This window comes from Mercenaria mercenaria, chromosome 11 (genome assembly GCF_021730395.1).
Source record: "Mercenaria mercenaria strain notata chromosome 11, MADL_Memer_1, whole genome shotgun sequence".
Classification (NCBI taxonomy): Eukaryota; Metazoa; Mollusca; class Bivalvia; order Venerida; family Veneridae; genus Mercenaria; species Mercenaria mercenaria.
In genome coordinates, this window is record NC_069371.1 from 63,561,947 (window position 1) to 63,588,087 (window position 26,141).

A 26,141-nucleotide genomic window follows, 5' to 3' on the forward strand; every position below is an offset into this window, starting at 1 on the left:
CATAATTGTTATTTTATTGATAAAAATTAATTATATCATTTTATTCAATTTTAGTGGTATCCTGTTTCCCGAGACATTGGTTGTGGTAGTGGTTAATTTTATGCAAATTAGCTAAACATACCTATTTTTGAGTAAAACAATTGCCATTGGTGTTACAAAATACCATATTAGAACACACTGAGAGACTTTCAGAACAAACCAAAACTATTTCGTTCATTTAAATTGATTACAAACTTAGAAAATAAATTTTTCTAATATTATGTTGTCATTTTGTAGCATTCTCATTAATATTCATGAATATGCAAATTAATTAATTAGCATAAAAGTGCTGCTATTTAAATGCAAATATCTTAGCTCCATTTTGACACCATTTTTATTATTTTATCACCTAAACTGACCAAGATATGACTGATAATCAACTATATGATTGTCCTTTTAAAAAAATAACGGTTGCCATGGAAACAGTGAAATCATATGTTACAGTAGCATTTTTTATTTTGAAAGGGGTGGTCCTGTCGAACAATTTGGTATCTGTGAAAAAAGGTCTACCGGGGGCGGGTAGACCTTATTGGCCCCCACCTAATAAAAGAAATAAAAAACTCAACCATTTTAGAACTTTTCCGGGAACTATAAGTTTCAGCCGAAAAACGCATTTCAAAATGACACAACACTGATTTCGCTTTGTAAACAATGTAAAAGTTCACCTGAGTGGAATTGCTAAAAAAGGAGAACTGCCTACTTGTTTCAGTTTTACCTCCTTTAAAAAACTATGCAACTTTAAATGCACATATGTTCCATTATAACTCCAACATTAAAAACTGTCCTATCTTTTCAGTGAGAAATAAACTAAGCAAATTTAACTAGTACTTGATTACACTTCGACCATATGGAATTAAAGGCATGTACCATCACGAGACTCCCGTGCATTATGAACCCAGCGGTGAAATAACTGAATTTACTTTAAAGTATGGTGTCTCAGCTGAGCCAGTTATTTGTTAATCTTAGAGAACATACATTAAAGAAGCTGTTATGAGATAATGAATGTGTACAAATATTTATAGTCTACTCTATATAAATGACGACATAAACCAAGTGTAGACTAGGAAAGAAGACTATTATTTTCAGGTGTATACTGGACACTCATCCCAATGATGAGATTTCGTGATCCTTGGTTTCGTAGAAAGTGTTAGTGCCGGACTGCTGCGTCCGCTGTTGACATCGCAGTAATGTTAAGTTAGTGTCCATTTCTATGCCAGAATTGCAATACACATTTATTATCAGCTTTAGATCTATGAAAGTGAGAAAAAATACAAAAAACATCATTTTTTAACGAAGAGCCAAAATACAAAAACAAAGGTTACTTTTGGAATATGTCTGATTTTAATTATCAGGTTTTCGTGCGAAAGCTTTAACGTATTGCATTTTTTGTCGGAGCTTCTAAATGTTTAATAGTTGTCTATAAGTGTATACAACTTGTATTACCGCCATACATGATTTATTCCGAAAATTTGGCTGTATATTTTTCCTGCAAATTATTCTCATTGTGTTTAAACATATTCTGCAAATTCTCCAATTGTATAAACATGGATAAATCACAGTTGGTTAGTAAAGTACGCACGAAAAATCCTATAAGGAATAACTATAGACACACATGCACAATTAGGTCTACTTTGTCCCGGACCAGTCTGCGGAAAAGATTGTGTTGAATAATATTTGCATTTATTGTGATAACGCAAATATTTCGATTACTTACATAACTTATAAATATAGAATTACGTTTTTGTGAAAATGTTGCGTTTGGCAATTTCGGTAGTTTTCGCAAAAAGTGCCGAAAATCGCATTTCTGCCAAATTTTCCGTGGGATAAGCAGCAATTCTAGAATAATAAATAAAACCAAATTTTTGAAAATTACTAAATCTTGCTCACATTTGTCTTATAATTTTAGGCAGATTGGTACAGTGTCGTCATATATGGAAAAAATCTTGCCCGCACATAACGCTACTTTATGTATGCTGAAAACAGCAACATGTATTTTCGTTAATACAGTTGTCAGGTAGAAAACAGTTTTTGGAATAACTTCAGTTCTATTCAGTAAAATAATTTCCCTATGCATTAATTGAAACTATGACCTAACTATAATTCATGAAGTTTTAACAAAGTAAATGAAAATGATTTATAAATGCTACCGAAAACTTCAAAAATAACATGTAAAGTATTGGCTTTCTTTAACAAATTTCAGTTTAACCTTCTATACAGCTGCTTTTAGTTGAGGTTTTGCAAACTGAGCTGTCTTTGTGCTATGGAACAGGGACACTTGAAAGCTTTGGTTCACTATATTTTCATACCGCAAATTCAGGTTATTCTAAATTCAAGATGGCCGAAGTACCTTAGCACAAACCTAACAGTATAATATGACGTGTAACAATATTAACCTCTGATGTCTCTATGAAATTAGAGAATACCATATTAATATGTCATTGCCGTTTTACAAATTTCAGAAGTTATATTAACCATTGTTGAACTCGAACAAATGGAGATGGATAAACTTTCCGGAAAAATTTAACTATGATACAAATGGACCGTGCGTAGAACCAATGTCATAATCCTTGATTTTGGAATAGATACAATGGGACGATTCGGTCTAGAATTATGTCCACTTATCAAACAATACCAATTGTATTTCACAAGTGAAAAATAAAGTATACGATTGTATTACATTTTATGCGCGTGCTTTTGTCAAATACATTTGACGGCTAATATCAGGTTTATCATAAACTAGTATAATCGTTATTTACTTTCTCAATGTAGAATAATATGTTAAAGCAATATTTAGGTACATTGTACAACAAAAACGTTGGATATAACAGATACATTAGATATTCTTACAAAAACGATTTTCTAGAAATGCTTCACTTTGAATATTTTACTTACAGAGTCCTTGAAGGGCCTAAGGAAACGGCAAAGGATATCTACTCTCGTATTGCTGTTGAAATCAAAAGTAAGTTTGACGAGAAAGGAATGGCAGGTATCAAGGAACACATATTGGAAAACTTGGATAAGTGGAAAAATGTTGAAGTAAATATCGTTATAACGGGAGAATCTGGATCTGGTAAGTCCTCTTTTATCAATGCAATACGAAACCTTACAGCTGATGACGAAGGGGCGGCTGCGGTAGGTTGTGTCGAAACTACTATGAAAGCGAAGTCCTACGAACATCCAACAAATAAAAACTTCAAGCTGTGGGATCTGCCAGGGGTCGGAACACTTAAATTCAAGAGAGAGGACTACTTACGCCAGATAGACTTTTCTAAATTTGAATTCGTCATAATCATGTCTTGCGACAGGTTTACACAAAATGATGCCTGGCTTGCAAAGGAAATGAAAAGAATGCAGAAGAAATACTTCTTTGTGAGAACGAAAGCCCACACAGATGTCAAAAATAACAAGAAAAGCCACCCAAGGAGCCATGACAAGGCCGTAGTACTTGCAGGTATTAGAGAAAATTGCCACAGGCATTTGAAGGAAAATGGGCTTCCACCCTTGCGTGTTTTTCTCATAGACAATATGAAAACGAATGAATACTCAGATTTTGAAAGGCTAGAATTGTGTCTGATTGCTGAATGCACTGACCAGCAAAGAGATATGATAACATTTACACTTTCAAATGCAACCAAGGAAGTAAATCTTGTAAAGAAAAGACGACTCGAAGCAAGAATTCCATTCATTGCACTCATTTTTGGATTTAAATTCATTGTTTCAGACCTCCGGCGTCTTTTGCACGATGAGATGACATTTTACAAAAGTCAGTTCAGTCTAAACCCCTCATCACTTAAGCATGATGCTCAAGTTTCAAATGTTTCTGATCACACAGTTGAGAAAATATTGTTGCAAGCAGACAAAGATTCTGATACAATAAGTCAAGTCGAAAAAGAAATGAATTCATTAGCCAGATTTATTCCAATTGTAGCTCAGTTTAAGGTTTCGAAAGCCTGTGCACGGTACTTAAGAGATTGTCTAGATTCGATTTCAGATGTTGCGATAAAAGCAAATGATGAAATGGTGAGAAATATGAATGCCGTGAAAATTTAGTGTCATATTTTGAGGACCAAGACAATTATTTTCAAACTATAAAGGGTAAAAGTTGGAAACATTAATATATTTGAGAAGCGAAAGGTATACAAAATAAAATCTGAAAAAGAGATCCTTAGGAAGCAAAGAATGCAACCAAGAAGAATACTGATTTATCAACTGTTTAATAAAAAACTAGATATTTCTTTGAAATTTGCAGTCCGAATCATCTAGAACGGCAGGCGTAACTTCTAGGCAATCGATGCTCCAAATTATTAAAATTACCTGAATTATGTTTTACATGGGCGCAAAAAATGACAAGTAGTATTGTAAGTGTTTCGTCTTGCCTGACGTGTCATTAGCAAGGCATTTTTCTACAATGACCAAGGACACAACTAAGGACCCACTGATAAGATGCGCGGAAATATTTTATTCAAATTAAGTCCAATTAAGTAAAGTAGTATAAAGAAATAGGTGTAAAATGTATTTTTAGCTCACCTGTCACAAAGTGACAAGGTGAGCTTTTGTGATTGCGCGGCGTCCGTCGTCCGTCCGTCCGACCGTGCGTGCGTCCGTACCATTTTGCTTGTGACCACTCTAGAGGTCACATTTTTCATGGGATCTTTATGAAAGCTGGTCAGAATGTTAACCTTGATGATAACAAGGTCAAGTTTAAAACCGGGTCACATGCAGTCAAAAACTAAGGCAGTTGTCTAAATATAGAAAAAACATTGTGACCTCTCTAGAGGCCATATTTTTCAATGGAACTTCATGAAAATTGGTCAGAATGTTTACCTTGATAATATCTAGGAAAAATTTGAAACTGGGTCACGTGCGGTCAAAAACTAGGTCAGTAGGTCTAAAAATATAAAACATTGTGACTTCCCTAGAGGACACAATTTTATAAGATCTTCATGAAAATTGGTCAGAATGGTCATCTTGATGATATCTAGTTCAAGTTTGAAACTGGGCTACATGCCTCCAAAAACTAGGTCAGCAGGTCAAATAATAGAAAAACCTTGTGACCTCTCTAGAGGCGGAATTTTTCATGGGATCTATATGAAAGTTGGTCTGAATATTCATCTTTATGATACCTAGATCAAGTCTGAAAATGGTTTATGTGCGGTTAAAAACTAGGTCAGTTGGTCAGAATGTTTATCTTGATGATATCTAGGTCAAGTTTGAAACTGAATCAACTGCAATCCAAAACTAGGTCAGTAGGTCTAAAAATAGAAAAACCTTGTGACCTCCCTGGAGGCCATATCTTTCAATGGATCTTCATGAAAATTGGTCAGAATGTTTATCTTAATGATATCTAGGTCAAGTTCGAGACTAAATCAGCTGCGGTCAAAAACTAGGTCAGTAGGTCTAAAAAAATAAAAACTTTTCGACCTCTCTAGAGGCCATATTTTTCAATGGATCTTCATGAAAATTGGTCAGAATGTTTATCTTAATAATATCTAGGTCAAGTTTGAAACATAGTCAGGTGAGGTCAAAAACTAGGTCAGTAGGTTTAAAAATGGAAAAACCTTGTGACCTCTCTAGAGGCCATACTTTTCGATGGATCTTCATTAAAAGTGGTCAGAATGTTGATTTTCAATGAAACTTGAATGAAACGCGTGCGGACAGGTGAGCGATTCAGGACCAACATGGTCCTCTTGTTTTCTTCATAATCACTGAATGACATGGGTCTACAATTTCTAGTGAAGATCGGGGAAATTGAGTTTTATTGTTTTATAAGCAAGAAGTTTTAAATGATACAAAACCGATTGAGATCAGAAGGGAAAGACAACATATCATTGTGAATTTCGGGTATACTCATATTTTTTTCCATGAATAGAAAGTATCATCAACGCTTTATTCGGTCACTAAGTTGACATTACCTTAAGGAAATTACTGTTTGAATTTCATATGCCATCAAATATTTGCTCTACAAAACCATAGACACAATAAGGGTAGTTCTGCTCGTTTTGATCAAGATTTTTCTCTACAACATAAAATTTGATTGGGCCCTGATTAAAAAAAAAAAAAAAGCAAAAAAAAACTTCAGTATGTACTTTTCAAAAATCGGCAAATAGACCCGATAGTGTCGTGTGTTTGTTTGATCTCTTTGAAAAATTTTAACCAGACACAAGTTCTCATTATGGGAGTCTGTAGGAAAACCACAAATTTTATAACAATTTTGCAAATAGATTTTTCTACAATGTAGATTTAAATGAAACTTCTCATAGTCATAAATAATCATATGACCTGTGGAATGATGAAATAAAATGTGCATGCCTGTGTGCTTGTTTCAAGAGATATGTTACCATGAGTAAAAGAGGATCGCTGATTTCAAGCTGATTTAAAGACATTTTTGGATTTTTTCAACATATCAGATGTTTTCATTCACATTTAAACTGTAGAAAGATACCCACTCTGCCATTGTAATGAAAGTACTCACCGGTTGCCATTAATTTATGAAATTATTTTCATTTCGGTATGCCGAATCCAGTCATTATTCCCTGTTTTCAGGATATGATCAAATGTGCAGAACTACCTAAAATAACTCGCTCAAAAACGTCATTTTGTAAAGATTACTGTGCAAATGCCATTTATCTTATGTCAATACATATCAATTAAGAAATGAAATGAATTTTTTTGATGTTCTTGCAAAATGAACGATAGAATAGGGTCGGCAAATCCATGAATAGCGATTCATGTATAATTTGCCGATCCTGTTCTGCCGTTCATTTCGCATGAACACCGAAAAAAAAGTTCTATTTCTTATTTTTACATTATATTTCCTATATTTCCTTTCCATTTGTAAACTATATAACATTCTGAATTGCATTTAATTTGTAGCATTTAACATTAAACTCAGCTTCTCGGCCATTCTGTTCACCAGACGGAACAACTGAGACGTCATCTAAGGAACGTGCTCCCTGACTATACGCGGATGTCGTCAAAGCAGCGGTCGGTTATCACTAAGCAGCGATGTCGTAACTTTCGCGCTTTTAATTTTGCTGTTCATACGAAATAAACGTCAAAAGTTTCAATGGAAAAGAAAAGGCGAATGTAAATATTAGACATTGAAGCCATTTATATATTCAGTATAAAGGGAGTAATGTATACTATGTTGCAATTTTCAGTTTTTCACTCTAGTAAACTTACAAGTCAATATTTATGTTGTCAAAAAATGAACAGATAAATGTTTAACTTTATTTTTATCATTTTGTAGATTAGTACCAATGGTAATGTACTTGATATTTTTCTTTCTGAAATTACCAGATAATATTCACTGAAAATTATGTAATTGAATATGACACTAAAAGCATCTTTGATAATGTGCAGCTTTCTATGAGTGCTTTCCAACACGAGGAAATGCACTAAACATGATACTGAGTATTTCGAGGGAGGAAGTGTTTTATATAACTGTTCAGATTAAACATATGTTGCATACTGTTTTAGTATCCCGTTCACAATAACCTGACATGGCAATTACGACTGTAGAATGCGCTTAATGCAGTTTTGGAAACTTATATTTTATATATAAAAGTAAGTGTTGTAATAAGCAAAATTTTCGTGAATTCTCCTTCTTGTATACTTATATTGATAAAACATGTGTAATTATATATCAATTCTGATTTGTCCGAATGACCCTGCATCGAAAACAGTACAGTACAATAGGATGTTGAAAATTTTCTACTTGTAAATAAATGTAAATAAAAATTCGATAATTACTTGAAATAGTAGATGATTATTCCTTTATCGTCTTAATCAATCTCAATTTTCAAAGGCAAATCGCTTTATATTTTGTCTGTACAATTTTCACTTTTGTATTTGGCTGTGTTCGTTTTTCAAAACTTATGCCATATTTGAATATAATGTCTAAAGACTTTTTAACAGTCACACTGGAATATCAGAAAATAGATATAAAGCAATATCAGAAGTAACAAAGACTTTAAAGTAGATGCCCGTAGAATGTGCTACATATTATCTGTTTGCCAGCAGTTTGACTTTTCTATTTGGTGTGGGTTTATTCGATAACAAAGTGATAAGTGTACGTCTCCACCCATTTCGGGGGAGGGGGGCGTGGGGGGGGGGGCATATTATATTTGCCCTGTCCGTCATACTTTATTTCTGGACTTATAAAGTAGATGAACCCTACTGCTTTAAGTAACTCCATCAAAGGTCAAGGTCACATTGACCTGGACATGGAAAATAGTTTCTGATCAATACCTTAGGAAGCCTATTGACATTGAAATTTGAAACTTCACGGGCTGATTGGACATGAAAAGTAGTTGAATGCATTGATTTTGAGGTCAGATCATCAAAGATCTAGGTTACAGGGGTCAGAACATGGAAACCGTTTCAGGTTAATTGCTGGAGAACCATTTGACATAGGACCTTCTACATTGAAGTTCATAGGATGCTTACGGAGTAGATGATTCCAATTTTTTTTGGGATCACCCCATCAAAGGTTAAATTCATATGGGCATAAACATAGAAAACCGTTTATATCGATATGTTGAGTTTACTGAATGATTAGAAATGCATAGTAGATGACTCTCATTTGCTTTGGGTCACTCGATTTAACGACAATGTCACAGGGCCTGAATACGAAAAAATGTTTCCGATCAATAACTACTTAGCATAGAACGTTGAAGCATCATGGGTTGATTGATCTTTGGGCATTGTTTTCAGAGGTTATGGTCACAAGGTCCAGAACATAGGAAACCATTTCCAATTTATACCTTGACCACCACTTGACCCAGAACATTGCACCTTTATGTAATTGTAGATGATTCCTATTGCATTTCAGTCACTAAGCCATCCATCAATGTCTTTTTGACTTTCGCTCCTGTTTCTTATTGACTTCTTGTCTATTACACATTTGCGAATTAAGACGAAGTGGAGTGTGAACACCTTGGGTGATTGATTTTCCAAGGGGGTGATCTCAGCCTTATTTGATTATTTATGCGCGGTAGCAAAAACAGCCTATAACGGCAATAAGGTTTGGGTTATTATATCATCACTATGCGGCAGGTGATATAAATTTGGTTTGCCTTTTTTCGTATTTCTGTCCATCAGAGAAAAGTTTGTTACACATATCGCGAAAGGTATTGAACTATCGTAACGGTCATGAAACTGTATATTTAATTTAACATTAGGAGTTGCACATCCGGCGTTTTAGCTCATCTTAGTGCTCAAGTTACACTGTGTCCTTCGTCATCCGTCGTCATCCGCCGTAGACATGTTCACTATTAACACTGGAGAGGTTAAACTTTTTGCCCAATCGCAATGAAACGTAGTCAGAATGGTTTGAGTTTACAAATTCTCGACAAATTTTGAAATTGCGTCATCTTGGCTTAAACACTAGGCAACTAGGTTAAATTTAAGAAAAACTTTGTAAGTATTCTTGATTTCATTTTTATGCTACCCGAAGTTAACTCGTATACTAAGCAAGATATGTACTTGATACTTTACAAACTGACAGAAGTCAGTGAGGATGTGTGTACTGACAAGGAACCATAAATCTAGGTGATCGCAGTTTTTTATTATCTCCCTTTTTTGAAAACTACATACTTACATATTCAAAGAGGCCGATGATAGGAGTACCACAACTCTTACTGACCACATTTCTCCTAACGTACCCTCCGTGACTGAAAAGCCCTTAAAGCTAAAGTAATTTCGAAGAGATCAACTGGTATTAACGATCGCCTTTATTCCATTATTGTCTTTTCTTTGGGATCTTTGATAGACCTGGGCGTAATTTTTGTCTCTTTATAAAATCTACTTCAAGTATAAAACTTGATTATCTTTGGTCGAAAATAAGAGTCACAAGGTGAAATTAGAGACATTGTTAACACACTACAGGTCATGATATAATATTCAATCTTAACGATACCTAATTAGAATGTTTGACGTTATATTTAGCTTGAAACTGGATTATTGGGGATCAAAAACTGGATCAAGAGGTTATATATCATAGAGAAGAAAACACTCTACAGGAATTATTTTCTACTTAATCTTTGGAAACCGGGTCAAATGTAGGTTCACTTTGAAATTGTGTCAAAAAGAAGGTCAGTAATCCAAGAGTAAAATTGCTATAGAATGAATAGTTATATTGTTAATAAAATATCAGTAAAGTCTGAAACTTGGTCATATGCGGTCAATAGGTAGGTCTGTAACCTTAAGTATAGAAAATAATCTAAACATTCAAGATGCCACATAAAAACAAGATCACTGAAATGCAAAACAGTTTACCCACGAAACAAAGTCATGTGACCTTTGACCCCTAAGTGTGACCTCGACCTTGAAGCAAACCATCTGAAAAATGCGCTCTGCACAATGTCTTGATGTGGTGAACATTTATGCCAATTTTCTATAAAGTCCTTCAACCAGTTAAAGAGTTACAGAGCGGACACAAAACAAAGCCATATGACCTTGACCCCTAGATGTGACCTTGACCTTAAAGCAAGCCAATCGAAACAGGCGCTCTGCACGTCGTGTTAATGTGGTGAACATTTGTGTCAAGTCTGTTCGGATTCCTTCAAGGGTTAAAGAGTTACAGAGCGGACACGAAATTGCTAACGGCAGACGGACAGACAGACAGACGGCCAGATGGACACCGGGTGATATATTGCGATCAAACTATGTGATCTTTTCAACTTTGTCTCAGATGCGTAACTTATTATATTAAAGAATATTTCAGGAATGTGTTATAGCGCTAGATCAAATACTTTCTTGCGATATGTATAACAAAACATTTCTCTCACGAACAGACGGATGGTAGGACAAATCCAAATCTTATCCTGTGCGATGGCCAGACCTTTTCCTCATTATAGGAATGTTTTCTTACTGCACATGAATTAATCAAATCATGTTGAGACGGTCTCCTTGAAAAATCAATCGTCTTAGGTGTCCACAGTCCACGTAACTTAATTCGCAAATGTCTATTACAACTATGCTTTAGGGGAGACATGTGCTCTTTTACAACATCATCTTAATCACATTAAAAAGATATTCGTGAGATTCACAAAACAGTCCGATCCATGAACACTGCGAATGAATCACCATTGATTAAGTAGGTCTCTAATTAAACTGTCTCCATTTATACTGACCATTAAGATTATAATAGTATAAGATCTATGACTGATATGTTTTTTCTAGGCTTTTGCAACTGGGCCATTTAGATAACTTCATGTTAGATCATGCAGATTCCATCTTAGATTTGATGAACATTTGTTTTAGTTTTTCATACATGTATGTTAATAGTTTGGCATTTGTTGTGTTACAAGTAGATCATAAGGTTATTATTGACAGTGCAATTAATATGTGACGTATTTATAAAGTAAAGGTGTTGACGGTAAATATTTTACAGTTAAGTTATGTTTTTGGTTTGCATGTAAACTGTTTGTTGTCTTTTTTTATAACGTAATATTTTGTACAGATGACGTGACATTTTTAACAGACAAAATTTAAATTGAATTTAATTGAGATACATTATAGTGTAATAGTTGCTTATAAAACTGAAAATGAATCTACCGAAACCTGAAGTTTTACTTTCAGTAACTATGTAATGGTTAGTTATTGTGTCGACGAAGGCGTTTCATGTGAAAGGATGCAGCGTTATGGGTTTTTCGATGTAAAAAAAGAAATGACCTTCTTCCAAAGGGATGGTCATCGCGCCTTATTTGTCATTTGTATGATTAGTTATATCTTTTGAAATACGTCATACAATTTATGGTTTGACAGATATACAATTTATGTAAACTGATTCTGGATTAAGAATTAGATCAATTCAAAATTGGTGATTGAGGTAAATTAATTGCACTAGGTATAGTTATACTTTGCTTTTAAAAAAACATTAAAATGCATTGAAACAGAAAGAAGAAAGTAGATGTGATACATTTATTTACGCCCGAAACAGACGCATGGAGAGAATTCCTGAAAAAAGCTATTAGCTTCCTACTCAATCTTCTATGTTGATATATGTATCATTGTTATAACAGAAATTATTTCGAATAAATATTGTTTAAACCAAAATGACACAATACATTGATATTCGCATAGTAAACGGAACAACATGTGTATTCAAGTAGTGTTTTGTTCAGCCCTTTCCATAATTGTATCATACATGTATAAGGATTTTGATTTATAATCAATAGTTTTACTTAATTTGCTTGACATAAGAGTTTGAAATTTATTAATGTTTGGCCAATGACAATTATAAGGCTTAAGAAACTGGATACGAAACTTTAAATACTTGGGACAAACTAGCAGGAACTGATTTTCGTTTCATATAACATTGATTTTACGGTGTGGCATTTTCTTTCTTTTTCGTCTTTTATTTCTATATTGTCCGGTTTCTATTACCAGATCACGAAATGAGAGACAATTTAGAAAATGCTATTTTATACGTTTTTCTCTTTTTGTTGGGTTTAACGCCACACAGGCAAAATTATAGATCATATGGCGACATTCCAGCTTTAATGGTAGAGGAAGACCCCTAGGTCCGTGCATTATGTCATCACGAGCGGGCACCTGGGTAGAACCACCGACTATCCGTAGGCCAGCTAGCTGGCTTCCTCACATGAAGAATTCAATGCCCCGATTGAGGCTCGAACCCACAAAAATGAAGGGGAAGTGATTTGAAGTCAGCCACATTAACCACTCCCTCTATATGTATTATAATGTATACCATCTATTGGCCGGTTGCAAGACAACTATAAGCTAGAGTTAAGCGATAGTTACTGTGATCCGCCGATCAAACGGGTTGCATGAAACGCCTTCTTGGGTAACTGTTACAATTCTTGGCCAAGATATGGCTGGGTTGCACGACGGTAATGATTTCTCAGTGGACACTTCTTGTACAAACCTGGTTGTTAATAGGTTTATCGCCGAGTCAAAGCATATTTCAATTTATATACATGGTTTGTTTTCAATTGTATATGAGGTAAATTAAAGTATGTATGTGTTTGATTACCTGGATATGTTTGAGAAACTTTATAGAGTTTAAATATAGCAATATTATAACAATGATGTTACTATCTCCGTCAAAATCCCCTCCTGAAACAATATTTTCGCATTGTTACATTTGCTTTCTATCATCTTATTATTCTCTGCAAGCTCTATAAAAACTTCTTTCCCACAAGGAGAAAATAAAACGCCCTTTTGCCTAGGCATCTTGAGTTACTTGTATTAACAAGAATTTTGTTGAATTAATGTTATTTGAGCCGCGCCATGAGAAAACCAACATAGTGGCTTTGCGACCAGCATCCGCGCAGTCTGGTCAGGATCCATGCTGTTTGCTTTCAAAGCCTATTGCAATTAGGGAAACCGTTACAATGTAGAGTATATATCGAACGATCGCAACATTCCCTGCGTAAGATTATTACGCACCGCGTATCTACTTAAACTGGAGTCCCAAGTTTCTGCGTGAAGAGGTCAAATCCATATTGATGCTACAAACCGTCTTGGTGATTCAGATAGACAATGGATTTCGTGTAGGTGTCAAGCAAATGAAAAACCGACGAGGAATTTAGCTTTTGAAAGTGTTATATTATGGTTAAAATCATATTTTAAGATCACTTTGTATTTATCGAGGAACCTGTGTAATTACAATATAAGATGAGTTTCGTGTAAAAATAATATCGGGCTTTTGTAAGATTCAGATTAATAAAAATATACAGACTTGAGTAAACGGCATTATAGTAACCTATGTAATTTGTTTGTTTGTTTTGGGTTAAACGCCATTTTTCAAGACTATTTCAGTTTTGTAACGGCGGGCAGTTAACAGTACAAATCTATTCTCTGCAAGTAACTGCCAACTTCCCCACATGAATCAGAGGTAGAGGACGAATGATTTCAGACACAGTGTCTTTTATCAAATCATCACAACATACGGCCCGCCCGGTGATCGAACTCACGACCCCAAAATCCTTAGATCAGTACTCTACCTACTGAACTAAGCGGGCGGATGGTAACCTATGTAATGATATGGGCACTGAGCTGCTCCGGTAGAAGCAATGTGTGAGGTGATTGTGATGAGAAAATAAGACAGTGTATTTGACACATATTCTCGTAAGCCTTTGTTTCTTATACTTGCTGGTAGTCCTCTGCGGCCAATTGATTAACACTTCCCATGCTGAACACGATTGATTCTGCCTTTGCGAACAGTGTAGATCATGATCAGCCTGCACATCCGTGCAGTCTGATCATGATCTGTACAGTTATCTATTCAGCTAGTATATTTTGATAAGCACCCCTATTAACAGTTAACGGTACTGTCCAAATCAGAAGATGGACAAGTTCATTATAGAAATTTAGGAAAGTAAAATCACCGACGTACAGTCACTTGCTCTTTGTCAACGCTGTAGACTCGAAACCTTGCTTTGCGTGTAGGATTCCGTCATACGATGAAGGCATCCAACTGACTTACGGAAGATCTAAAGGTCTACTCAGATGGTGATACACAGCATAGTGGGGCACCTAGGGTCATGCACTACCATTAAAAACTGCAAAAATCCTACTTGACGTATCATGTTCTCGGTCTGTTGTTAAACCCAACCAAAGAGCAAAAACAAACTCGTACTTGCCAACGAAATATATTTTAATGTTTGTTTTGCTGTGTGTATGATAGACTGTTACAACTTCATTTTGTTTATGTTTTCTGTACGAAACAATGATGAATGGCATACTCCGTATTATCACGTAAACTGACGGATTCGTGACAGGTGAAATCCGGACATATGACCTCATTTTGACCAAGTGTAATTAAACATACTAACATACTGTGTTTTCTGCTATTTGTGTTAAAACTCTACTTGAGAATATAACTTTAGTTATTACTGCTTCTTCTGTAAACCACTGTTTTACAAGGAAACGTAAAACTTGTATGGTGAATAGTTGTTGTTAATATTTTAGCTCTTTTTGTTTTATTTTATTTTTTTATTATTATTATTATTTTTGTTTGTTTACACGTCAAATCACACAAAACTTGAAAATAGATATATATTCATTTCATGTTAGATGAAATTTACATCATAAAATGCACAGATACATTAACATTAGTTTTATTTTATGAATAGTAAAATATTAGTCATACAAATGCTAGCCACCTCCGTAAAACTGCATTCCTGAAATGTAAACCAACATTAAACTTCCCTTACATGAAACAAAGGAGAAAAGTCATATGATTTGTCAGATTGTCACAAATCGAAGCGTAGTTCGGACCCCGTGCTGCTAAAGCAAGTGAGAAGGTGGGGTCCCGTCCCGTGACTTTACGCTCTGGTATGGTACAGAGAGGTTTTTATATCACTTTATGTTGCTTTTTTAAACACGCGAAGACATAGACACTTAAAATCAATTAACAATTATTTGATATCTGTAAATATATGCAAGATAAATATCGCGTTATCTGTTGCAGTGCAAACGATGCCACATGTGAAAATATTTCGTATATCATTTTGTGTGGAATATACAAAATAATGACTTATGAATTAATGAAGTATTAAATAAACAAACAACATGTTCAGTGTATCGTTACGTCGCCAAGTACAAGACAGATACAACTGCCTAGTGATTCAATACAATGAAAATGACATTATATAATACTCAGTTTGTCAGATCAATGAAAAACATCTTTTCAAGTTAATGAACTCAAGTGAAATGAGAAATAGCCAGAGATATAATATAGTTTCAATATAATACAGAACGGTGTTGTTAAGTGCTGTTTGAGTATAGATTGAAATATGCTATAGTAACAGTATTAATACTAACTGTGTTTTTACATTAATATTAAGACATAAATAGACGTAATTCCTTGAGGAGGACAACCATTAACACAGCTGTCATGTCTATGCAAATGAAGAGAAGGTATGCATATAGTCTTCGTTTACGAACACTTTCACTACAGTTTTCCATCGTCTTACGTGAGTAATGGTATAAAGTCAGACAAAAAACTGTCACACAAACGACTTTTTTTTTTTTTGATTTAACGTCGCGCCGACACATGATAGGTCAATTGGCGACTTTCCAGCTTTAACGAAATTTATAACTTTTTTAAAGGATAATTAAAAAGGTGAAAGAATTTTCGTTTAAGCTGAATGTAAGTAAAACTGTTGCAATATCATTTTTATCTTCCTTTTTCTGTTTTACATATTTGTTTAGCTTATTATGATAAAAAAATATAATCGGAAAATAACCATGTATACCGTCAACATGTAAATTTATTTGCGCAAATGTGATATTGGGAACAAACAATGTAGGATTGTTCGTTTTTGCTGCACGTAAGCAATCTGCTGCAGCATTATGTTTTCTACCGTCCTATTTCACTTTAATTTTTGCTCATTTTGATAAACAAATATTTGAATTTAAACAAACAGTTGTTCCTCATGTAGGTTTATTTCTAGCGAATGCAGTTTTATAGACATCATGTGCATAGGCCCATCAAAAAAGATAACTTCAAAATTATTGTAATTATAACGAGTTTATTATTTTGTCCGTCATATGATCTGATATTTAAGCACGACTGCATCTGTCCGTCTGATTTCGATTCATTCTTGCAAAAATTACTAGCTCTTAATATCAGGCAATTTTTTATATTATTTTTAATTACATGCAGCGCGTCTTCTTATGTATTGGTGATATGTACTTTTATTTTATGCTAACTAATGAAATACTGTATTCTATCAGTTAAATATTTTTATTTATTTTATGCTTATTGGTGAAATACTGAAATAGCAGTGAGATATAAATCGATATCATTCACAGTGCCGAACTTCTTTTTTTCCCAGATAAATTATCTCCCTTGTAGAAATATATTCTTTAATTACCTCCCTTTGCTGCCTTTAAAATTACTGGATTATACTAATACTCAAGCCATACATGAGTCATGAACTGTTAGACAATCATAGATAGAGCAGGCTAGCTATAATTAAATTTGCAAAAGAAATAATGTAACCTTTGTCAGCTTGGTTGCTAGGCCTTGCCATTCATATAGCTACTGATATATGTGTGTTTCCTCTACTTTTTTCCATTGGTTCACTATCGTATGGTAGATTTTACTGGCGACAGCACATTTAGTTGGTTGTTGTCTTAGTTAATTATCACAAGACATCAACTCAACCTTACGTAATATGCCAGCATTTTCGTCGAAGTACTTTCCCACTCCAACTCCGAGTTCAGCCAGTTGTGTTCCAACTTCCATCCATTTTGTTATGCTATGCAGCTCCTAGATCAATATTTCCTAGCTATTTCTATTGAATCCATGATGATATTTAATTCTGCAGCTTGATTTTCCAAGGACTTACGCATATTCCACAGTTTTTTTCGTGTTGTTTTTTTTAATCTGACCTTCAGCGTGTGTTTTGGTAAACAAAGCAAGCTTCCGGTTATTCAACGAACTTCTACTTAACTACCGGCATTTGTCAATGTCTGTATTAGCCGCGGACTGTGTATTTTTTACAAAAAATATTTAAATGCAGTTTTTGTTTTTAAAAACAAAATGGCGTCGTGTTGATTTAATGAACCTAATCACCAATATTCGATATTAATGTGCCTAAGTGTCCATGGTAATTTAGCGGATGTATCATATGTAACACGGTAGCTTAAATAAATCCGAATTTCGTCATGAAATATTGAATTTATATGAACATTTATGCACGTAATAAACAGAAAATTCGTTGATCTTCACAAACTAGCATAAAATAAAAAGAAAATTTGTTTGTTTGCAGTGAGATATCGAAATATATCATCACCGATAAAGGAGACAATTCTGATATTTTCACTCAGGCTCCTCCTGAGTGAAAATATCAGAATTGTCTCCCTTATCGGTGATGATATATTTCGATATCTCACTGCAAACAAACAAATATCCTCTATATCTCATCACTCACACTGTGAAAATATGAAATCTATATTTTCACACTGTGAGAGATATAGCTCCGCCCCCTCAAACACTGTGTATGAATTTTTAATTATTTTCATAAAACAGGATGGAAATTGTAGTTGCACTTTGTTTTTTATAGTATATTTCTCAATTCAAATTATTTTACTTAATAAAAATTTCATAACGTTATGCAGCAAAAAAATAAAATAAAATGGAACTTTATGTTGTGTGCGTCTTTCTAACGTCACAACAGGTCTGACGTCATGTCCGTTTCCGCGCGTCTGTTTCTCGCGCTGAGATTAAAATTGTCGCAAAATGCACATCTCAACGTAATTGAGCATAAAATAAAAAGAAATTTGTTTGTTTTTCGTGAATATGGAATATATCTCCCCTCGAAGCGAGATCATTTATTATTTTCACTCGCGCTACGTACTCATGAAAATATTTGAAATTTTATCACTTGATCTAGGCCTAAGTGTTCTCAGTGAGATATATTCCATATTCACTCAAAACAAACAAAATTTCAATTATTTTTACACGCATGGAAAGAAGAGTAGCAGTCAACAGAGATGGGTAAATTCTGTTCTTAAACAGTAGAATTTGTAGATTTCAGAATAATAAAGTTGAGATTTATTTGCTATTACATAATTCATATAATTTACACGGTCAAATGATGTATGGGATTGAATAAACTATACACAGGGAGTTACTACATTATGCAGAATACGAAACAAAAATGTTTTTAATTCTTTTTTGTTGTTTTTGTCTTCTTAAAGCTAGAATCACACTGCCCCGGATGGGAGTTCTGGATTCCCATCCCCGGATTACTCTGGATGTGTAAGGAAAAAAAAATGGGTTTGGCGAATTTGTTACGTTATAAATCTCTAAATCAGTCGTGACAGAACCTCAATTAATCTTATGACCGTAATAGCTCGTATTATTTCACCAAAGTGATTTTCATCCGAACTGTTACGATCTTTTAAGATCTGTTACGATTTTTTCAGACCTGTAACGGATTTATTACGGATATATTATTCATAGTAAAATTTTGAGCATGTTCAACACTTTGCACCCTTGCCCCCGGATGCCCCCGATTTCTGCACGTATGACTTACGAATGATTTTAGAGTTCTACGGATGCATTACCGGTGCTGTCCGGAACACATCCGCAAGCCCTTCAGAGGCAATGTGATTCTAGCATAATAAAAAATGACTGCTGCTACGGTCTAACGGAATTATACTCTCATGAAACCAATTAACAATATATATCATAAATACAAGCTTATAAATAAACATGATACAATTATTATTTACTAATTGCTCCATTTTATAAAAATGCTAACTTTGAAGGTAATGTGAAATGAGTTATTTATTTCCCTAAACGGAACGCATTGCCATTAATAAGTTTTGGTAAAGTGAATGATGTTGTCAATATGTTACAAATTTTACAATTATGTTTTAGATATCCCTAAATAATAAAACGTGACCTTCAGCGAGTATAGTGTCTGACATTTTGTTTCACAACGTGACATATGATTACGTGTTCAGATAATCGCAACATTCAACTACCCATCTACTATTTACTTATACCGCATGTTGTTAATATTTTTATGTTTTTTTTTTGTGTGTTTGGCTGGGAAATCGGAGACGGCCATTGTGCAATGCCGTCGTTGCTGCTAGACATATCAATATAAAGACAAGGCTATTAAATCAGTACAAAATAAAAATCTGTAAAAAGATCCTTTGGAAGCAAAGAATGCAACCAAGCAGAATTGTAGCAGACTCGGTTTGATTGAGTCTGTTCACGAGAGGTAATGAAACATGCAATACCTCTCACGCCCCCTAGCACTGGTTTAAGCGGAACTCTCTTACATATTAATTGAATGGACTCCATGATCCCAAAGGACCAGAAACTATAACAACACTGAAACCAAGAACGGGGAGTTTTTACATACACTATTATTCTTACTTTTCGCATTCCGTTTCTTCCTCCATTTAAAAAAAAAATGATTACGCCACATATGTGCCAAATCCTCTTCAGTACTACAATGCAGATAAAAGGGTCAATTTCATAAACATGACACTTACGCTCGATCAATGTTTTAGTGTGAATTACGGGAGCAACATTCAGCCATGTCTTATGGTTTGACAGCACTTCTGCAATTCTTGTATGCCGAAATTTTCTTATTTGGAATCAAAGTACTAACCTGTTAAGTTTTTGACTGAACTTTGAAATTACTTTACATTAAGAGAAGCAAATTAAAACACACGATTCGAGGTATCTAGTTTTGACTTCTACTTAAAATTGTCTTTAAGTGCCGTGTGGCGGCTGTAAAAAGTCTCCCCGTACTTAGATTCAGTGTTGTTATATTTTCTGGTCCTTTGGGATCATGGAGTTCATTCAACATATGTGTAACAGAGTTCCACTTAAGCCGGTGCTAGGGGGCGTGAGAGGTGTTGCACTTTTCATTACCTCTCATGAACAGACTGAATCAAACCGAGTCTGTATTATTCTTCTTGGTTGTGTTCTTTGCTTCCAAAGGATCTTTTTACCGATTTTATTGTTTTATACATCGTGTAACATATGTAAAGTTATTTCAAATGTCTTGTATTTTCTTGTGAAACTATTTGTGAATTGAGGTTAATAAAGGCGGCGTTCTTTTTGTTGAAAATTATCAAAAATAGAACAAAATGAGTTTATAGGTAACTACAAATTCATGTGTATCTTACGCACTACATTCGTCATGCTGACAATAATATCTTTTCTGATGTTTCAGACGAATGACCGTAGTTAGAGGATCAAATTAAACATAAAACAGCAGCAGCGCGAGAAACCTTCTAGATAACTTTATAGTTAAGTCGGCAAGGATACTGATGCAATGAGCCTAATTCACGATTATAACCAATCATGTTCGTTTTATGACGACCAGAGGACTGCAGTAGGCTCAGATATAATAGCGGCTATGATTCAGCTCAACACGGGTAAACAGTTGAAGGTTGGTTTTAGATAATTCACAAGAGGAAATGAAAGGTCCTTAAAAGTATAAGCTCGTCAGTAACGATTTGGAAGATGTCAAAAGTCATTCGTTTTTTTGCCTATAATTCATGTTTTAGAAATTGTAAATAACATATGAAGAATTAGTCAGTCCTGATTCAGAATTCAAGAACTGTCGTTGTATAATTGACATATGTTGGAAAGCAACATTAGACCCGAAGCAAAAACACGAACCCAAAGAGTTCCGGTCATGGCAAGATCATATATTGTATTACTTCAAAAGTTTAAAAGGTTTATTTTAATACAATCTGCTGCAAATACATCAAAATGACAAACAAATACTAGTTAGAAGTAATATTCATCGTGTGACAGTGCTTGTCCGTCTATCGTGCCGATAACTTTCCAGTTCGACATCAATGTCATCTACCTGGTCGTGTATTTCACAATATCTCCATTGCAGTTAGTGCAGACACTACTTTGCATGTCAATTATATTAACTGTAAATAATTTATAATCCATGTTCCAATAGTCCAGGCTCCAGTGTTTACGTAGTTTATATGTCGAAAAGGTCTAATGTATATTCCACTATTTGTACACTCGAGTGTCGTCATCAGTCAAGTGTACATTTTTTTCAGAAACTGCATATACTTCACAACCTTTGCACTGGTGATTGTATTATACGTATCCGATATTCTGTCCATGTGTCACTAACTGATTGAATATAGGGACATATTTCTTATTTCTTATTTAAAATGCTGTGGCCTGTAAGTCGTAAGATATGCTACATATTCGTGTCTATCGGGAAGACTCCGTGACAGTCAGTTCAACAAGCCCGATATTGGATATGACCTCGTTTACAAGGTTTTTCTCTTTTTACAATATAAGCACGACTTCAAAATTGATGAAAACAATCTCGATGAATCTTCGACTTAATTTTAGGATTTACATGTACTCGATGCTGGCTGCGGAACTGGGAGTTATGCAAAGGCACTTTTTGATATTGGGGTTGGTTACTTAACACTAATGGATGCATCAACTGGAATGCTAGAACGCGCTAGAGCAAAACTTAGTAACTATTTAGCACAAGGAAGGGTTCAAGATATGGTTGAGTGCAGGTTGCCGCCTATTCCTGTTCAGGATGATTGTTTTGATGCTGTTATGTTCAATTCGGTTTGTATGTCTTAAGAATGTTTCTCATTGCAGAGTTGGTGCAGCCGTTCTGCGCAGGCGCGGAATTATTATCCATTGGAGTGCACGGCAAAATTACTCATTTTTTTGCATGTCCGCACGCATTTAGTGTATCAAATGCATAATATACTGACTAGAGATTAGGGTTAGTATCACCATGGTTACAAAATATATACATTTAAGATATTTTCTTTCAAATTTAGTTAATCCGGTATATACCGGAGTCTGTAATATATCACAGGTGCACCAACTCAGTATTTAGTCACAGCCATGTCTTAATCGTTCAGTAAGTTTGTAGTCTTATGAGTCAATAGTGTTTATGCGGCTAACGCCAAAATGCTTGAAATTTTCTCTACAAGTCAATTTTATTACGTTCCGACTTTGATATGAAGTGCTATAAACTTCAGTTGTCATTCTTTTAATCAAGAGGAAATATTATGACCGATTGAGGGCAAAGAAACACTGATATTTAAAAGCATGCTTAGATGTTTCAAGTGTCAAGGGAATCCATCGTTAAAGTGCTAATTATTTGAAGAGAGCAGAAAATCAGTCTTTTTTAATGAAAGTTTAAGAGAGAATACATATTGTTTTTACAGACCTGAAGCGGTTGATAATAAGAATTATCTATTTAGTAACAAATATGTTATATGATATCACATATGCTCAGTTCGTTTTAAGGTTTAGGAATATATTATGACACACAGAAATATTTGGTATACATATTTACCAATAATCCACCTTTCCACCTCATGTTCTGTCGTATTTATCCGTATGACTGGATACTTTGAGAATATTCTCAAAAAGTTGTTCCCCTTTGAAAATGAATGACACTTGCAAAGAAATGAAAATTAAAACATGCTGCAAACTAGTTCCACTAGTTTTGAGAAATGTCTGAACTGGGACATCATTGTAAATGCATCAAAGCAAAGCCATTTAACAGTTCTTTGGAAAATGGCGATTTTAAAGGCATTAAAGTTTGGTCCTTTTGGCAGTCGGAATTCAAGGTATTAAATAAATTGACAGTTGTTTAGTAGAGTAATATACATGTTTTATGTGATGTTTGATTTTTACGTAAAACGACCATTTCTTTCCGTGATCTGGTGTTTTTGATTTTTTTCTTATAACATTGGGCCAGCCCTTAACATGCTAATACAAAATATTGACAACGATTGGCCGAGACAAGAAGGGGTTAAGGGGTGTCTGTAACTTTAGTAATTCTAAATTTGTCATTGGTTTCCTTTGTAAGAGACCGACTTTACTTTCTGTTATGTGTGCTTGATTGTGACATTACATTGATGTGTGAAAATAAATGTTTTACAAATTTGTTATCAAACTGTTAAAGTATAGATATTTTGAACACTAGATTAGTTAAATTATGCCTCGCTCTTTCTAGGTTTTAGTATGACTTACATTTTTATTACTTGCAGGTCTTACACCACCTTGATCGAACAAACTCCGATTTTTCAAACGTGATTGAGACACTACAAGAATCCCGCAGGATCTTGCGTCGAAAAGGTGTCATAGTTATAACAACAATTCTTCCTGAAACATTTGCAGAGGCGTTGTGGTTTATGCAGATTGACAGAAAGGTGGCTCAGCGATTCATAGAAAATAATGCTCTTTCTTTGAATCAGCTCTACAAGATCTTTGAAGCTGCCGGTATCTGTTGCACTCAGAAAATGACTGTTCTGGGCTCCGATCTGTTAAATCACTACTATAATGTTGAAGATCCATTGGAAGTGTCATTGCGAAGAATCCTGAATGAGTTTTGGTCATTTGCAACAGTGGCAGAGGTCAGCGAACTTGTAAAGAGAGTTAAAGACTTAAAGGACAGCGAAGAGCTGGAGGCATGGATAAAATCACATGATCGCACAAGCACAATGGGTATCCTGACAATAATGATATGTAAACCTCTTTATTCTCAGTAAAGTCTATTCTTGATGTAATGGACAAATAAGTATTGGTTCTATAACCTCTAGATGGTATGCCATACTTACTCAAGTATATGGAACTACATATAACAAATAATCTTGATGAGTCATCATTTGTATCATTACCGCATGTTTTTCGATAGTTTGGAAACGTCCGAGAGAGAAAATTGAAAATTACCATATTCTATATAGATCTAAATGTATTTTTGTGTGTATTATTTCCAAATGTTGGGATGCGTTTTAATAAATGTTCAACAGTATATTATAAGAGTTGTTTACAGATAATTTAGCAAAACTAAATTGTGTAGCAGCATAAACACTGAAAGTTTACATTCACTTGCGAACTTTAAGTTCAGAATTGGGGGAAAAACATGTTTTTTTGCTTTAGTCGCCTCCTTTTACCTTAGGTATTATATATGGAAAAAACCCTGAAACTGCAAGATTAGTGTAAATTTGAAGTATGACCTTGTGACCAAGGCTGTGCATCTGCATTTCGTCTTCATATATTTCACTACTGATATTAGTTTTATGAAAATATATATAGCAGTTAAGACATTAAGCCGACATGATGGAATAATAGAAGAACCAATGGATTGACATGCGCGAATTAAATAAAGCCTTCATAATATTCTTTGTATCTGCATGTATAATAAAAATTACCTGCTGCTACATTTTGTATAAGATACTCCTGATGTTCCTCTACCATGTTCCAATGTCCTGCTCAATTTACTAAATGCTGGCTGGGACAAACTTGGCAAATCCATTGTTGCCATCATTTCTTTCAAATTTATAGCACCATTACCTGTAACAAATGATCCTCACACTGTCCTAACATTTATATCATATTTGCTGCGTTTATCATCAATTTTTAATTTGGGACTGGTTTCAAACAAACTGTTCCTTACAAGCAGCACATCTCGCACCTAAAATTAAAACCAAACCATGACTTCGTGACTCAGACACAATCTTTACTACCGGCTTGTCCTCATTGTTGTTTTACACCATTACAGTTAATTGCGTGTTTTAATAATTGTTTTGTTTTGTTGGGTTTAACGTCGCACCGACACAATTGTAGGTCATATGGTGAGTTTCCAGCTTTGATAGAGGAGGAAGACCCAAGATGTCCCTCCGTGCATTATTTCACTACGAGCGGGCACCTGAGTATAACCACCGATCTTCCGTAAGCCAGTTGGATAGCTTCCTCACCTGAGGAATTCAACGCCCCGAGTGATGCTCTAACCCACATCGGTGAGGGGCAAGTGGTATGAAGTAAGCGACCTTAACCACTCGGCCACGGAGGTCCCGCATGTTTCAATAAACAATTATTAATATGCGTCTGCAAGCAGTCCAAATTGATGAGCCAGTACCCTTTGATATTGGTATATTTCAATGGTGTAAGAACAATTTTCATGTAACCGATTCGCTTCGATTGTAATTACACGTGGTGCATTATCTCATCTTGTAAGAATTAGCGTTTGGTGACCTTCTTTGAAAGTAATATCCATCTAAATTTCGAAACTTTGATATCTGATATCCGTCGACATTTGTGCGCAGCAATTATTCTTTTATGTCGTCTTTGATGCGAAAATAATCCACCAGCTTAACCGAAGCATTTCCTACCTCTCCAATGGCATTTTTTTTTTTCAAACATAATCTTCAGCATGTTTCCAATATAAAGTGTGTGAAGTTTCAAACACTAAATATTCTGTTTAATAACAGGAGGCAAAAAAATGAATTCAGGTATTTGTAATTTAGGCAATATAGCTAGTCGCCAGGCGTTCTAATGCAGCTGTGTTATTGTTATTCATGTACATCATACAAAATTCACGAGAACAAAATGCACTTTCAAAATATCCGACAGGACCAGACATGAGCTGTGACAGCCGAATATGAGAAGATCAATGTAATATACAAAAACAAACTTAACATTACCTGTAAGTTCATACCTGTTTAAAAATACTTACCTAAGCTTTAAACTTTCTTACATCGCGAAAAGATATTCAGGAGTTATTCACCGGAAGTGAATTCACAGTAATAATCCGATGACAAAAAAAAAAACCAGTTACTTTTAAATTATACAATCA

At 34.7% G+C, this 26,141-nt stretch overlaps 2 protein-coding genes across 2 annotated transcripts in view; both read left to right on the forward strand.

The window, feature by feature from the left end:
* Nucleotides 1-8,118, forward strand: part of LOC123531931 (interferon-inducible GTPase 5-like) — a 43,877-nt gene extending 35,759 nt beyond the window's left edge. Inside the window, exon 3 of the mRNA XM_045313239.2 lies at nucleotides 2,934-8,118. Coding sequence (XP_045169174.2) covers nucleotides 2,934-4,089 — 1,156 coding nt within the window. The 3' untranslated portion in view covers nucleotides 4,090-8,118. The remainder of the gene's footprint in view (nucleotides 1-2,933) is intronic.
* A 40-nt stretch (nucleotides 8,119-8,158) lies between these two features.
* Nucleotides 8,159-24,442, forward strand: LOC123532434 (uncharacterized methyltransferase YodH-like). The gene is made up of 4 exons (XM_045313861.2): nucleotides 8,159-16,162; nucleotides 20,721-20,939; nucleotides 21,878-22,108; nucleotides 23,554-24,442. The coding sequence occupies exons 2-4, from the start codon at nucleotides 20,823-20,825 to the stop codon at nucleotides 24,052-24,054; spliced, it is 849 nt and encodes a 282-aa protein (XP_045169796.2). The 5' UTR covers nucleotides 8,159-16,162; nucleotides 20,721-20,822; the 3' UTR covers nucleotides 24,055-24,442.
* Nucleotides 24,443-26,141: the final 1,699 nt, after the last annotated feature.